The sequence below is a fragment of the Rhynchophorus ferrugineus genome, unplaced genomic scaffold, assembly GCF_030347505.1.
Source record: "Rhynchophorus ferrugineus isolate W39M unplaced genomic scaffold, kcgeb_rfMv2 rfM11, whole genome shotgun sequence".
In the NCBI taxonomy this organism is placed as follows: domain Eukaryota; kingdom Metazoa; phylum Arthropoda; class Insecta; order Coleoptera; family Curculionidae; genus Rhynchophorus; species Rhynchophorus ferrugineus.
The window spans coordinates 1,847,166-1,863,489 of NW_027472590.1; the positions used below are offsets into that span (position 1 = coordinate 1,847,166).

Genomic DNA, 16,324 nt, shown 5'->3' on the forward strand with positions numbered 1-16,324 from the left:
AGAATGTTAAGTTACAAATTTAACATATATTTTTCAACAACCAGATTTGTTGGAAGTTAAAAATAAGTACCAACTTACTGTATAGTATCTAAATAAACTTTATGAAGACATATGTCTTAGTCTTGACATAAAACACTTTAGAATCAGTACATAATGTTTAGATCAATGATGGCCATGTAATAACAATAGAGTCAGTATAGTTGTATTTTTAGAATCAGTATATTATTTTAAGACAATTAGCGCTACTATAACTTAAGATATATATATATATATATATATATAAATATGGAAATTGAGTCTGAAATAAACTGTCAGTATTGATACATCGTCACTGAAAACTTTTTTTTACGTAGCCACCTGCGATAGTCATTCAGTTATAATCTTCCAATATCACTGAATATATCGTTCGTTTAGCATGTTAAAACTCTATTAATATAAAAAGGGTTACCGTGCTAAAAGTCCACTTCCATTTCTAAACATTCTAGAAGATAAAATCGCTACAAGACTGTCCATGCATCATTCCAAAAGAACAAACAGTGTAATGGTTAGCTCGAATGACTTCCTCAAAATCAAACGGTTTTTCGCGGTCTCGCTAGACCTTCACCGACCTATTTTGAGGATGCCCTTCGAGATTTCAAAGAAAAACATTCCTATACCTGTATATAATTATAGTGGTTACTCAGAACCATATCACTACGTTAGTCATTGATTTGGATTAGTCCCTGGAAACATCAAAAAGCAAGGTCAACGTCGTTCGATTTTGTTACTGGGTCGGAGACCACACGGTCGTCAAAGCGTTAAATAAGCACATTGGCGCGGATGCAGTTCGAGAAAACAAATGGATGCGTTCGAGCTGATGCCGTTACAGAATCATAGTAGTCCAATGAATTGTTTTCTGTTGTTGTTTGAATTGAATGTTGAAAGAACGGCGCGGGATTGGTGAAATAAAACACGCTTTAAGTAGTACTAAGTTTAATTAGAAAGGCAGTGATAATATTAAAATTTTATTTTTGATAAGAATTAAGAACAATAGTCATCGATTGGTACTATCCGAGTAAATTGATTTGCGATCGTGGTCTAAATTACGGAGACAATTCATTGGGCTATGACTAGAATTGTTAGAATAAAGGAAATAGCTCTTTGGTGATCATCAGTACTGATGTCTATCTATTACGGGCGCCCCTCTTACCGTGCTGACTACTTGTCATGTCTAGTGACGCCACCGCAGGACTACTGCTGGTGCTGGAATTAGCCGCGGCAGCAGCGGCCGCCGCCGCTGCGGCTGCCGTGTTTGTGCTTTCGTCTGAGGTGCGCTTGAAGAAACTATGTTGGAGCGCGTAATAAGGTGTGATGCGCGTTTTCGGGTCGTAATCGAGCATACGCAGAATTAGGTCCTGCAAACAAACACGAAATTATCGATCGACGCACTACAACACGAGCGACAATACACCCACCTTGAATTTCAGATAATCCGACATGGAATGGCCGGGCTCCCCCGCTCTTCTACTGCCGGGTCCTCCGTTTTCCACGCCCAGGATGTCGTGAAGCCTCCTCATGCCCGGGGCTTTGTACTTTTTCCCATCCTTCACCTTCTTCAAGATATATCTGCGAAACAAGATCGATTCATCGTCGATCAACTCCCGAAAGCCAACACTCACCTTCTGTCGCCCGGTATCTTATCGAAAAACTTCCTGGTCTTGCTGGCCTGGTCCAGCAATTGCTTGGGAGGCATGCCGAGCACTTCCACGATCTTGTTCATTTGATCGATCTCGTTCGCCCCGCTGAACAACGGCTCTCCGGTATGCATCTCCATCAAAATGCATCCCAGCGACCACATGTCGATGGCCAGGTCGTACGATATGCCAAGGAGGACCTCGGGAGATCGGTAAAATCTTGACTGGATGTACTGATAAATCTAACAAAAAGATAAAATAAAACACATAAGCACTTTCCACAATAAGAAATAAATCGTTTCTTTAACTTAAAAATAGGTCTTATCAATCGGAATCTGTCATCATCTTTAGAGTCAGCAAGTCATTTATAATATACTATATTCACTTTAAATTAATAATCAGATCTATATACCTTTAGTCGGTATATGACTGAAGATAATGCAATAAAATAAAAATAATCAATAAGTAACTTGCAGATGACATATTCACTTCAATCAATATCAATTCACACATCAATAGCTTTAGAGTCAGTAATTTATCTGCAAACAAGCATTTTCCAGAAAAAAGAAATAATTTCTTAAATTTATAAATTGGAAGTGTTTGAAATTAGCTTTAGAATCAGTATATTTATTGTTATAAGAAGTAATCTATTTGCAAATATACCATATTCAGAAACTATCCACGAATAGTTTTGGAGTCAGTATAAGTTCCACCTAAGAACAGCTTATAATTACAATAAAATAATAAATAGAAATAGTTATAGAGTCAGTATACAATTACTAAAAGAATGAGATGTAACTATGATCAAATAACAAAACTAATAGCTTTATAGTTGGTACATAATGTTTACTTTCAGTACGTGCTTTTAATTGACCTAGAAACATATGTAAATAGCTATAGAGTCAGAAAAAATTGGTATATATGTTATATTCATATAGTTTTAAAATCAGTATATACTTTCTGTCATAATCACTAAATTATTTCTAAATATACTATATTTATTTTTAATTGATTAAATAGTATCTGCAAATAAGAACTGCTTATAATTACAATAGAATAAAAACAGAAATAGTTATAGAAATGTAACATTCAGATTTAATTAATTAAAGTAGACGAAAGTAATTTTAGAATCAGTATAACATTACTAGAAGAATGAGACGCAGTGATGATTACGCTTTAAAATCAGTATATACTTTATTATAGTCAGTAAATTATTTATACATAAACTCCATTTGTTTTCAACTGGGTAAAAAGCGACAGCATCGTTTTGTAGTCAGTATATAACTTAGATATAAGAATAGCATACAATTAGAATAAAATCAAAAATAGAAATAGGTATAGAAGTGCTAGATTCTAGATAAATATCTTTGTAAAATACAGAACAACAGAATATCGTTTTTAAATGTACTGTATGTGGTTTTATTTCACCAAGAAACGTACGTACGTAGTTTTTATACTCAGAAAATAATTGATAGTATGTTATATTCACTTTAACTTAATTAAAAATACCACATAAATAGCTTTAGAATCAGTATATAATTAATGATTGAATTATAGGCCTTAATAATTATACTGTCAATAGTTTTAGAGTCAGTAATACATTTTTAAAAAAGTTGTATCCAATGTAAATAAATTTCGAATCGGTAGAGGCGATTTTCGGGGGAAAAAAATGGCGCGAAATAACTTACCCGCTGTCCCAGCTGGCACGAGCTGCCGAAATCGACAATTTTTATTGCCGACCTCTTGGGGTTGCACAATAGAATATTCTCCGGCTTCAGATCGCAATGAATTATGCTTAATTCCGGCGTGGAGAGGAAGAGGAGCGCCGTGCACAGTTGCTGGGCGAACTTCCTGGTGAGATTTAGCGATACGCCTCGAAAATTCGTGTTTCGAAGCAGGTCATACAAGTTATACGATAATAATTCGAACACTAAACAGAGATGGTTGCGCCACATGAAGTGTCTTTTTAATTTCACTGCAAACGAAAACAAAAAAGAAACCGTTAAAAATAGATACACCGACGCATCGAACGATTCCCACCCACCTATATAATACTTATTTTCAGCATCAGCCTTATTCATCATTTCCAACAGTTTGACCTCGATCTGGGCCTGGTTAAGGAAGGGTTTCTTGTTCTTGATGATCTTGACAGCGACATAACATTGCTCGACGTGGTCATAGGCCTTTACCACCTGTCCGAAAGATCCCTTACCAATTAGGGAGTCGATTTCGTATCTGAAACACGTCGATCATTAGCTCTACAATCAATAAAAAGAGCTTTTTAAAATAATTTGTAATAAACATAGACGTATTTACTATAAATTGATTAATAAGCTGATCTATATAACTTTAGAATCAGTATATAGTTTTTGGGTAAACGAAAATAGAATAAATATTATGCGACAAAATAAATTAACTTGTAGGTATGCTATATTCACTTAAAATTTCAGAAAAAAACAAACATAAATAGCTTTAGAGTCAGTATATAATTTCGAAATCAGTAGATCGTAGTAGTTAGAGTCAGTATACAAAGGTAAACGAGTTTTTAAAAAGAATTAAAAAATCATTAGAAACAATAGGTTTAGAGTCGAAATTATATATAATTTCGAAAAACAAATATCAAGCTTTAGAAGTCAGTAAATAATTTGTAAACCAACTAAAACATAGACTGCTGATTATGTCTGTATTGAACAACAGTGACATATTTTTTGGTAGATACGAAACCGTCATTACCTGTCGAGGAACTTTTCACCGTTCTTGATGATGTAGTCATGGTTGTCATCGTCATAACCATCATTGTAGATCTTCCGTTCTTTCTTGTGCGAACTGTCGTCGCCTTGTATCTGAGCTGCGCGTCGTTTCTTTTTCGCATAGTAGACCTAGAAGAAGAAAAAACAATAAACAATATACACGTGTAATAAAGTCGTGCAAATTTAAACGAGAGGAAACGAGACAATTTGTTAATCAAGCGTTCTTACATAAAAAAAATTGAACCATAGTCAAATTCACGTCTAAACGCTTTGGCATTAATCTAGATGCCAAGCTGAAATTGATAGAAAACATCAAGAATATAAGGGAATACATTTTAAGGACAAAAATACGTACTGGATCATTAAGGAGTAATTCCCAGCTCACTATACCGGTACGAATGTGCGCGGTACTTAATGATAAAAGATAAGAGTAACGCTAAAATTTCTATCTCCCTCTCTTAAGTCAGTATATAATTTCTGGGTGAATATTACTCTTGTATTTTTAATAACGATACGATAACAAATAAAAACAGCTTCATAGTAGATATTATATTCACTTTAAATTGATTAAAAGGAAGATATGCTTTAGAATCAGTATATAATTTATACTTAAGCGTTAGTCTTTAATGACTCTAATAAGTTTTAGAATCAGTATATAATTTTTAAGGAAGGTCTAGCCAACAAATACAGAAGTGTTATTGTTATTAATTCTTATAACGATTCAAAACTAGTATACACAGCTGTAGAGTCAGTATATTTGTATGAAAGAGCATTTTTAATAACGATACCCTAGCAAATAAAAACAGCGTCATAGTTGATATTATATTCACTTTACACTTATTAAAAAGTAAACATAAAACAATGTTTTAGAATCAGTATATAATTTATACTTAAGCGTTGGTCTTTAATGACTTTAATATGTTTTAGGATCAGTATATATTTTCTAAACAAAGTTACCAATAGCAGTAAGTTTGTCTTACAGTTCGTATCGTATTGTATGTGTAGGAATATTAGGGTTTTAAGGAAGGTATTAGGGAAGAACTACGATGACCTAGAGCAATAGATAAAATACCAAATAACAACAATGACTACATCCTCCGTTAATATCGAGATAGTTTCTAAGACATGTTTTTCTAACGTCATAAAGGAATAATCTGGAAAACCGGAGAAATATCCCGGACAACTGGAAACTTTAAACAGATTCCCGTCGAATGATGCCCGTAAAGGATCACAGAGAGCTTGCGGGAGGGCGGGGGGTGAGACGGTGGATAGCTTTTGTGCACTGACTAATCTATCGTGAACGACAATCGAAATTTGACAGCGAAAAGATTTGGAAGGGAAAAAAATTGACACACGAGAGGAGTCTACGAAATGGAATTTATAATGAGTCCCCGTTTTCGAGGCAGACAATGCCTATTAATGGTGGGGGACCGTTCGAGGATGCGCTCGTTAGCATGTTTGTCTGGCATGGTGAAGACGCCTCCGTTCTCGGTCTTGTTCCACTTTTATCTCGGGGAACAAAGGCTTTCGGATGAAGTTAAATATCGGCCGTGAGACGGCCGTCGGTTTGCCTTCACCAGCATCGTATTCCAGTCAGCGAAACTAGTATCGTCTTCTACCTCGCTGGATATAATGAAACAGTCGCTGGTGTATCTATCACCAGAGTCGGTATACGAACTAGACGACCAACAATCACAACAATCGCAAACCATTCTTATTTATTATAAAAAAAACTTATTAGAAACAAAAAAACTTGACATTAACCTCAAACATATTTTTTGTCATGAAAAGTAAACGGAATTTCTTAGAAGCTATCCAAAACTAGCTCCAAATTATCAAATTATTAATTAATATCACCAAAAATATGAATGACGTTTTCTCGCAGCAATATGTATTGAGTTTGGAACAACTATTGGAGAAATGAGGCAGGGAAAGACAAGAACATGGGAGAGAGAAAACTTGTACCCAAGGTAAATAAAAAATAATTTTAATTAAGACTTTTTAATGATTAGAAAATAATTGATATATGTGTTATAGTCACTTTGATTTAATTAAAAATACCACATAAATCGTTTTAGAATCAGTATAATTTACGGTTGAATTATAGGCCTTAATTTAATTTCTCTTATTTATTACAAAAAGAAACAAAAAAACTTGACACTAACCTCAAACATATTTTTTGTCATGAATAGTAAACGAAATTTCTTAGAAGCTATCCAAAACTAGCTCCAAATTATTAATTAATATCACCAAAAATATGAATGACGTTTTCTCGCAGCAATATGTATTGAGTTAGGAACAACTATTGGAGAAATGGGACAGGGAAAGACAAGAAGACGGAGAGAAAAGGCTTCATCTGTTCTGTTTGGCTCCCGATATTGGATATAACTGAGTAGAAGGGCGTCTCCATATAAGCAATTGATATATTCTTTCGTTCCTACTGTAGATTTTTCTCTTTTTGTAATAACTATTGCAAAACGAATTACGAGTTAAGTAATATTAACTTATAAATCAAAATGTTGCCTAATTATGTTTTAGTTATAACATGTGGGGCAAAAGTCCCGCTACCATTTGGATTGCTCGCCATCTTGGTTATCGCTATCTTTATTATGTGTAGACGTCCAAATTTTATAATAGATAAATATACGCCATAAGAACGAGCAGAAATAGTGACAATATTTATTGAAAATAATCGTTCCATTATTGCTACTCAGTCAAAAATATCCTAATCGTCCAGTGCCTCACAAAACCACAATTTAGCACGGTACGACAGCAGACAGGCCTCGTTCTAGAAGACAACGGACATAAAGGCTGAAAATGTGTTGTAGAGTCAATGCAATCCTAAGGCTGTCTGGTGAAATTGAAGATTTTTCGTTTAAATTGATAATGAGCGGTGAAGCCCATTTTGTTCTCAGTGGCCACGTCAATAAACAGAACAGTCGGTTTTGGGGAACGCAGAATCCTCAATTAATTCATGTAACATGAATGCATCCACTAAAAACAACTGTATGGTGTGGTATTCATGCTGGAAACATCATTGGTTCCTATTTTTGATAATGACCAAGGTTGCAATTACTGTTACTACTGAACGGTACCAAGTGTTCAATAGCATTATCAGTATTGCCTAATTAACTTGTTTTAATTGTGTCGTAATACTAATCAATTAATAAGTATCGACAACCCCAAGTGTTATTTCTATATACCGAATGTTATTTAAATCTACTTTACACTTGTGATATACCACAAATGGAAAATATCACGATGACTACATTTGCTGATGATACTGCGATTATAGCAGTCGGAGACAATAGTGAAGAAGCCTCATGAAAATTACAACAGGCAAGTGGCAATATAAATAATTGGACACAAGCTTGGAAAATAAGAATTAATGAAAGTAAGTCTGTACATGTACAGTCCACCTATAAACAGACCGTACAAGCACAAATAACATTAAGTAACACTATCATTCCATATAGCAACAACGTTAAATATCTCGGAATGAATCTCGATGCAAAACTTCGCTGGAAGGAACATATAAAGAAGAAAAAAAAAGAACTGGAATTGAAATATAGGAAAATGTACTGGCTAATACATGGACATACGGAGCTCAATTATGAAGATGTTCTGCAAAGAGTAACATTAATAAAATACAAATTTTTCAGAAAGTCCTGAGAAGTATTGTGGGTGCACCCAAATACTATAGGACTGATTACCTACATCGATGCCTTCAGATACCCACAGTCAGTCAAGAAATCTAGAGAATTGCAAGTGGGCATGAGGAAAGACTCCATTCTCATACTAATATTGAAATAGTGCAACTTTTGGATACCACCAGAACAGGAAACAGACTCAAAAGAATCAAACCATCTGATCTTGTGTAGTGTTGTGTAGTGAGGTGCATATATTAAAAAATTCAGCAGTGACATGTATAAACATTATTTCACCAGAGACTGAGTTACTACTAGACTAGATTTAAGTTAGCATAAAGACAAATTGTAGGTTAGACGGAAACGACTAGTAACAATGTAATTATACTGTAAATTAAATACTTGCCTAATTAATTTACTTTTGTATGCTTTAAATAATTATGCGAAATAGCCGTTATGAAGTTCATGTATAAGTAAACATAATCGATAAAAATTATCCCTATTCATACTCTGATGCGAAAACATAACTTTCCTTTTTCTCGGTGAGCCATGGAAAAAATCAGTCCGTCATTGTAGTCGGGTTTTTCCGTTGTAATTTAACAGGCGGCGACAACAATAGCGCATTCAATATGGCGTCGGATGGCGATTGTTCGTCCCATCGCCCTGGACCGTCAGTTCTTGGCCTGGCCATAACTTTTCCAGAAAGCTTCGGATCGCAAGCAGCATACGAAATCAGACGTCGGAGGCGTCTATTTGCCGGCAGTGTGTTGGTCGGCACCATATATATTCACGCTGGTGCAGATGGCTCATGCAAATTAAAGCCGCCATTCCTGCCGGTTTGTGTCTGTCGCTTGTGTTCCTATTACTTTCCTATTTGTTATTGGCACGTCAAATGGTTTTACAATATACGCGCGATCCGTAGACGCATACATCTTTTTATTCCATAGCAAGCGACATGATTCACCCACCACATATTTCTATTTAACTTTGTATCAAATGTTGTAAAAAAATTGGTAGATATAACAGGTCAATTGAAAAGTCCCCGGCCTGACACATAGACGATAGATACACTAACCCTCAAAAGATGCGTGTATAAATTCGACAGCTGCCGGATCATTAGTTTGTGAATTATAGCATTTTGAGTGAAGCAACTTTTGTTTTTGTGAAAAAAAAGGGTAAAACGGAATTCCGCGTGTTGATATAATATTGCTTCTTAGGGGAAACATACAGTTGAAGCAAAAACTTGGCTTGATGCCGAGTTTCCGGACACTGCTCCTGGAAAATTAACCATTAATGATTGGTATGCTAAGTTTAGACGTGGTGAAATGAGTACCGAAGACGTGAACGTCCAAAAGACGTTGTTACCGACGAAAACATTTAAAAAAACCACAAAATGATTTTGAATGAACGTAAATTGAAATTTAATGAAATAGCAGACACTATAAAGATATGAACTGAACATGTACATCATATAATTCACGAATATTTGGGTATGAGAAAGCTCTGTGCAAAGTGGGTGCCGCGCCAGTTCACTTTTGACCAAAAACAACGACGAGTTGATGATTCGCTGCAGTGTTTGAAGACGATCAAACATAATAAACCTGAGTTTTTGCGTCGATATGTGACAATGGACGAAACATAGTTCCATCATTTCAATCCGAAGTCCAACCGACAGTCATCCGAGTGGACTGTACACGATGAACCCGCTCTAAAGCGTGGATAAACGCAACAGTCGGCTGGCAAGGTTATGGCGTATAATTTTCACTGACCACCTTGAAAAAGGAAGAACCATCAACAGCGACTATTACATAGCGTTATTGGACCGTTTAAAGGACGAAATTACCAAAACAATGCATCGTGTCACAAGTCAGTGAGAATTGGGCTTTTAATTGCTTCCTCATCCACCGTATTCTCCAGATCTCGCTAACAGCGACTATATCCTGGTCTCAGATCTCAAAAGAATGCTCGCTGGGAAGAAATGTTTGTCGCATGAAGAGGTGATCGCCGAAACTGAGGCCTATTTTGAAGCAAAGGACAAATCGTACTACAAAAATGGTATCGAAAAGTAGGAGGGTCGCTAAAATCAGTCGCTATCACCCTTGAAGGGAATTATGTTGAATAAAAAAAACTAATTTTGCCAAAAAAATGTGTTTTACTATGGTAGGCCGGGGACTTTTCAATTGACCTGTTAACTATACATGTAGATGTATTTTTCAATATAAACAAAAATTAATTAGGCTACTATTGCCTAGATATTATTATTAACGAAATACCGAATATTGCTTCATTTACATAACATTTATTCAAGGTTATATATTGATTTTGAAATATTTCTGGATAACTTTTACGAATTTGGGATATAGCCTAATTAATTTCCACTTATTTAACGATATTGGATAATATTGTTAACACAATAAATGGTATTGCCTAATTGGTATTATACCATAACTTGATCGGTCAATTATTATAAATTTCCACCACTTGCATAATTAATATACCTATAATATTGCCTATTATTCTTAAAATGCGAACGGTTGCCAATTAATTTTCAAGAAATCCCAAACACTGTCTAGTTAATTTTCCAGTTTATTTTTGATATTTTTTGGTATTGCCTAATTGGTATTAAACCATAACTTGATCAGTCAATTTTTATGAATTTCCAACACTTGCATAGTTAATATACCTATAATATTGCCTATTATTCTTAAAATGCGAACGGTTGCCAATTAATTTTCAAGAAATCCCAAACATTGCCTAGTTAATTTTTGATATTTTGCCTAATTATTTTGAAACCATGGACTGTTATTTGTGTATAGTATTGCTTCTATAAACTACAAAACACTGCTTAATCGTTCTCCATTTATAAATGATATTAGGCGATCAAGGTTGCCTATTTCAAGTATTACCTAATTATTCTTGAATTATCTCACGGTATCAATATCATCTGAATTGCAGTGCGACGCGCTAGTAAAATTAATTAACACCAACACGAAATCTCCGTAGGTCTCACCTCATTAATATGTTTATAGGTCTTGATTAGATCCACACTAAGCTTTCGTAGGGGAGCAGTAGAGGGATCCCGGAATGTGAGCGGTATTCTGGCTTGCATTGCGTGAATGTCGGTGCTGGATGGGGCGCTGATGGTCAGGGAGGTCGGCATCGAACCGCCCAACGGTTCGTCGGCCACCAGGCGCCCGTAGAGCGGCACATGACGGCGCTGCTGTTGCCCCGTCAAGTCACCACCGCTGGTAGCAGATACAGGCACTGAAACAAAACACAAACAGTTACTTTTAGGCGCGGTAAGACGTGAAACTATCTAGAGTGTGGGGAATATAGCCTAATTAACTTAAACTCTTATATATTAGTCAATATTAATTATCAGAACGATCAAAATGAACTAAGTAAAGGGCAATACTGTCTAATTAATTTTATGTTATGTCAGGAAATCAATTAAATATCGTTCATTGCCTAATTAATCTTCATTTATTGTCGACTCGTATGGTACTAAACAGTTCATGGAGGGCATATATTGGTTATCAAACAGTATAATAAATTAATAAACGCCGTATATATCGTGGCAGTCCACCGAAACGCCATTAATTATAACCCCGCGCTAACGACCGATCGGGAAACAGAAGATATTATCAACATAACCTATATTTTTGCACCCCTATTCGTTGCATTCAGGGGGTCGGTGCCAATTAGCCCGTGCAAAGGCAGCAGAGTAATATACGGTTTATAACGCGACTTTGAACCAATAAGGTATGGCCGATATTTCATTTTCGAACGATTCGGCCGCTATCCTCTCCACGCCCGATATCTCGGTTCGAGCCCTGGTAACAGTAGAGCGGCAACAGTTGGCCGCCGCCAACGGGGGGTGGCAGGTCCGACGCCGTCGGCATCGTCTGGGGTTCGCAGATCGGGGCGAAGGCCTGTCTCGTCTACCAGCCACCCGTCGAAGGTTTGCGACGTTGTCGGATCGTCGTAGAATTCTTGGTTTCCCGGATTTTTGAAATAAGTCATTAAGATTCATTAAGATCACTACATTTTGGATCAGTTTCGTAGTAAGGTAAATTATATTGGACAGATATCAAGAAGAAAAAGGTTGTTCTCATTTAAGGAGTCCAAACGCTGAACGGACTGGTCTAGGGCTTCCCATCTTATATACTATATATGTACTTTACAATTTTAATAAGATTTAATTACGCCAATATTGCGTAGATATTATTAATGAAATACCGAATATTATTTCATTTATATAAAATGTATTCGTTCAGGTTAGTGATTAACCAGTATTGCCTAATTATCCTTGAAATACCAAGTATATTGGACAAACATTAAAAAGAAAAGGGGTCCCATAGGTAGGGCTTTCCATCTTACACTGAATATCACTTGTTCCAATAAATAGTAAACGACCAGCTGGTCATATGATGAAGTAAAAAACTAAATCAGTTCCTCGTTAGCCAGTTTTTCCTTCCCTAAATTCGTATATTGACCGAAAGATGAGAAAAAATAGTGTTGCATCCTAAAAATGTCATACCTTCTAAACAGTAAAGCATCCCATTTCGGAAACTGGAAGCAAATATATTAGATTGTAAGTTACTTAGAAAAAAAAGTCATTATATTGCTTATCAGCCCTTAATATCAGTCAACGCCTCGACGAACCGACCAGAAGGGGCAAAGAAAATAAAAGAAAGGAATCGGAAAGAAGCGGCAACGTCGACTCGCCCTCGAACGGCATCGAGAGAAAATGGCGCTAATAGAATTGCGCCGTGGCGGCGGCAACAATGTCCCGTCTCTCTCTAACACACACACGCGCTCCGACGATCTATCGCTCCGGTTCCCGCCGCCGCCCCCCGGACCCGTTCCGGTCTCCTTCGACGCGGCCGCCCTCCTCGCCCCGGCGCCATTATTGCTCGGGAGAATTTAAAGTATGATTTTTCTCGGTAATTACGGCATCGTCTGGAAATTACCTATCTAATGAAATTCCGACGATACGAGCGCATCGCAGACAGCCATCAAGACAGACGGCCGTCACTCGCGGCGGAGACAAGACGGACCATGCTCTCCGGTCGTCCGCGATTATTAAAATCAATTTTAATAAAGCGCGATCGGTCCCGTACCCGTCGAAACGTCGCGCTGATCCGTGATCTTCGACGTACTCCCGCCCGAACTCTAACAGGACCATCGTTTCGATCTCAAGACACTTATATGATCGATTAATATGACTTAGAAACACGTACCGCAGATTGTTGCCTAATTAACACCATATTACTCAATATACCAATTAAATACTAGATATGGCCTAATTAATTGAACTGTAATCTTATTAATTAACCCAAAAAGGTTATATTTTATGATTCTAAGTACTTATCTAGTTAATATTCAGTTATATTAATGGTGCCGAATAACAGTAATCAATATAATAATACCATATAATAATAATCAATATAATAATAATACCTAATTATTATTAAATTATGAACGGTTTCCAATTAATTTTCACGAAATTCCAAAGATCGCCTAATTAATTTTCATTTGTTTTAGAAGTATTCCTAAATACTTACTAATACAATTATTTATATTGCCTAATACTGAACAAAATTAAATAAATAACATCTTATCTATTAAAAATTAAAGTTAGTTGTTTCATATAGCTTATTTTTAATTATTAAACATCGCTCAATATACCAATTAAATACTAGATATGGCCTAATTAATTGAAATGTAATCTTATTAATTAACCCAAAAAGGTTATATTTTATGATTCTAAATACTTATCTAGTTAATATTCAGTTATATTAATGGTGCCGAATAACAGTAATCAACATTGCCTAATTATTATTAAATTAAGAACGGTTTCCAATTAATTTTCAAGAAATTCCAAAGATCGCCTAATTAATTTTCATTTGTTTTAGTAGTATTCCTAAATACTTACTAATACAATTATTCATATTGCCTAATACTGATCAAAATTAAATAAATAACATCTTATCTATTAAAAATTAAAGTTAGTTGTTTCAGATAGCTTATTTTTAATTATTAAACATCGCTCAATATATCAATTAAATACTATAATCTTATTAAGTGAATTGAAATATTATTAAAAAATCATATAAAGTAATCTAAAAAAGATTATGTAGGATTGCGAATACTGTAATTACTGTTGCCCAATTAATCTTAAATTATGAGTGGTTTCAGATAGCTTATTTTTAATTATTAAACATCGTCAATTAACTTTTATAAATCATATAAAGTAATCTAAAAAAGATTATGTAGGATTGCGAATACTGTAATTACTGTTGCCCAATTAATCTTAAATTTAAACAATTTTAATTAACTCGTTATCGGTATCGCCTAATATTGAGCAAACTTAATTAAATAATTCCTAATTATGACTATCATACATTATTTCAGATAGCCTAATTAACTGAGGTATAATCCTATAAAATTATCTAAAAAATTAGTCGATATTCAGACATATTCATAATGTAATAATCAATATTGCCTAATAATTATTTATTAACGCAATATCTACATTAAACTAATAATAAAGTACTAATTAAGTAAGAAATTGCCTAGTTTATTTTTAATCTTGCCTAAATTCCCTAATTATTAGAAGGTTATATCATTTTTTTGGTGAAAAATAAAAAAAAATTCATACTCTATTCCTATTTTTTTACTTGTTGAGATGCCAAAGTTTTAAAACATTTTAATCTCGTATATTCAGATCAACTAAATCAATGTCATTGGTTATGATATATGACTCTCAACTCGTATTTGCCCACTTGCCGGTTAATTTTACGTTTTTTTTTTAACTGGTTATATAAACAAATATAATTGATGGATTTGTAGCGAAATTAATGGTCAGGAAGTTTACTAGCATTACTAGGAATTGTAAGAGAGTTGTGACATATTCAAGTGTGTAAAATAATCGAAACTGACGATGATACCAAAGAAAAACAATCCCGATATGAGAGAGGATACCAGGACGAAGATGGACGAACGAGATTATTTTAATTGGTGCTCCGGACCGCAGGAGATAAAGTTTATTTTCTAAAAAAAACAGGAAATACCGTCGGGATAACTCATTTTTTCGGGCGGATATATCGGAACCGATTCGATCGGTGCTGATTCCAAGTAAGTCGGAGCTCTCTGATGCCGACAGTCGGCATTTGTCGCACTGACCTCGCCGCTTGTGTCGGTTCTCTGGTCCGCGATGATCCACTTGGACTTCGACCAAAAATCTCGTAGCTATCCAACTTATTTATAAATGCGCGGGGTGACATGTTAGAGGACTCCCCCAGTATCGAAAACATATATCAAGAAATCGATCGTTTCAGTTTTGTTTCGTAACAACACTCGAACAATGATTAAATTGTTTAATCCGGTTTTTTTATAGTGAACAATGCAAATGCAAATAATATGTGCAATTAAGTATAAAACATAGCCTAATTTTTAGTAAAATCTGCTGATATATTTTAGAACACCTGATTAAAAGTAGTTTACTGGACAATATGTAAAAACATTGTTCAAGTAAGAATACGTATTGCCTAATTATTATTGAATTATACTCAGTTAACTCTAACTCAGTATCAACTAATTGTCGATACTGCCTCGTTCGTCCTTCAGACGGTCCAATAATGCTACGTAATAGTCGTTGTTGATAGTCCTTCCTTTTTCAAGATAGTCAATGAAAATTATTCCATGCGCATCCCAAAATACAGACGCCATAACCTTGCCAGCCGACTGTTGCGTTTTTCCACGCTTTGGAGTGGGTTCATCATGTGCAGTCCACTCGAATGACTGTCGATTGGACTTCGGAGTGAAATGATGGAGCCAAGTTTCATTCATTGTCACATATCGACGCAAAAACTCGGGTTTATAATGTTTGATTATCTTCAAACACTGCTCCGAATCATCAACTGGTCCTTGTTTTTGGTAAAAAATGAGCTCGCGCGGCACCCACTTTGCACAGAGCTTTCTCATACCCAAATATTCGTGAATGATGTGATGTACACGTTCAGATGATATGTCTAGAGTATCTGCTATTTCATTCAGTTTCAATTTAGGACCATTTAAAATCATTTTGTGGATTTTTTAAATGTTTTCGTCAGTAACAACCTCTTTTGGCCGTCCACTGCGCTCATCGTCTTCGGTGCTCATTTCACCACGTCTGAACTTAGCATACCAATCCTTGACGGTTGATTTTCCTGGAACAGTGTCCGGAAACTAGGCATCAAGTTAAGTTTTT

At 35.4% G+C, this 16,324-nt stretch overlaps 1 protein-coding gene across 1 annotated transcript in view; it reads right to left on the reverse strand.

Moving 5' to 3' along the window:
* Positions 1-16,324, reverse strand: part of LOC143205017 (serine/threonine-protein kinase minibrain) — a 59,572-nt gene that overhangs the window by 5,657 nt on the left and 37,591 nt on the right. Inside the window, exons 2-8 of the mRNA XM_076418005.1 lie at positions 11,081-11,334; positions 4,407-4,552; positions 3,718-3,908; positions 3,362-3,648; positions 1,659-1,915; positions 1,455-1,605; positions 1,190-1,394 (exon numbers count right to left, since the gene is read on the reverse strand). Coding sequence (XP_076274120.1) covers positions 1,190-1,394; positions 1,455-1,605; positions 1,659-1,915; positions 3,362-3,648; positions 3,718-3,908; positions 4,407-4,552; positions 11,081-11,334 — 1,491 coding nt within the window. The remainder of the gene's footprint in view (positions 1-1,189; positions 1,395-1,454; positions 1,606-1,658; positions 1,916-3,361; positions 3,649-3,717; positions 3,909-4,406; positions 4,553-11,080; positions 11,335-16,324) is intronic.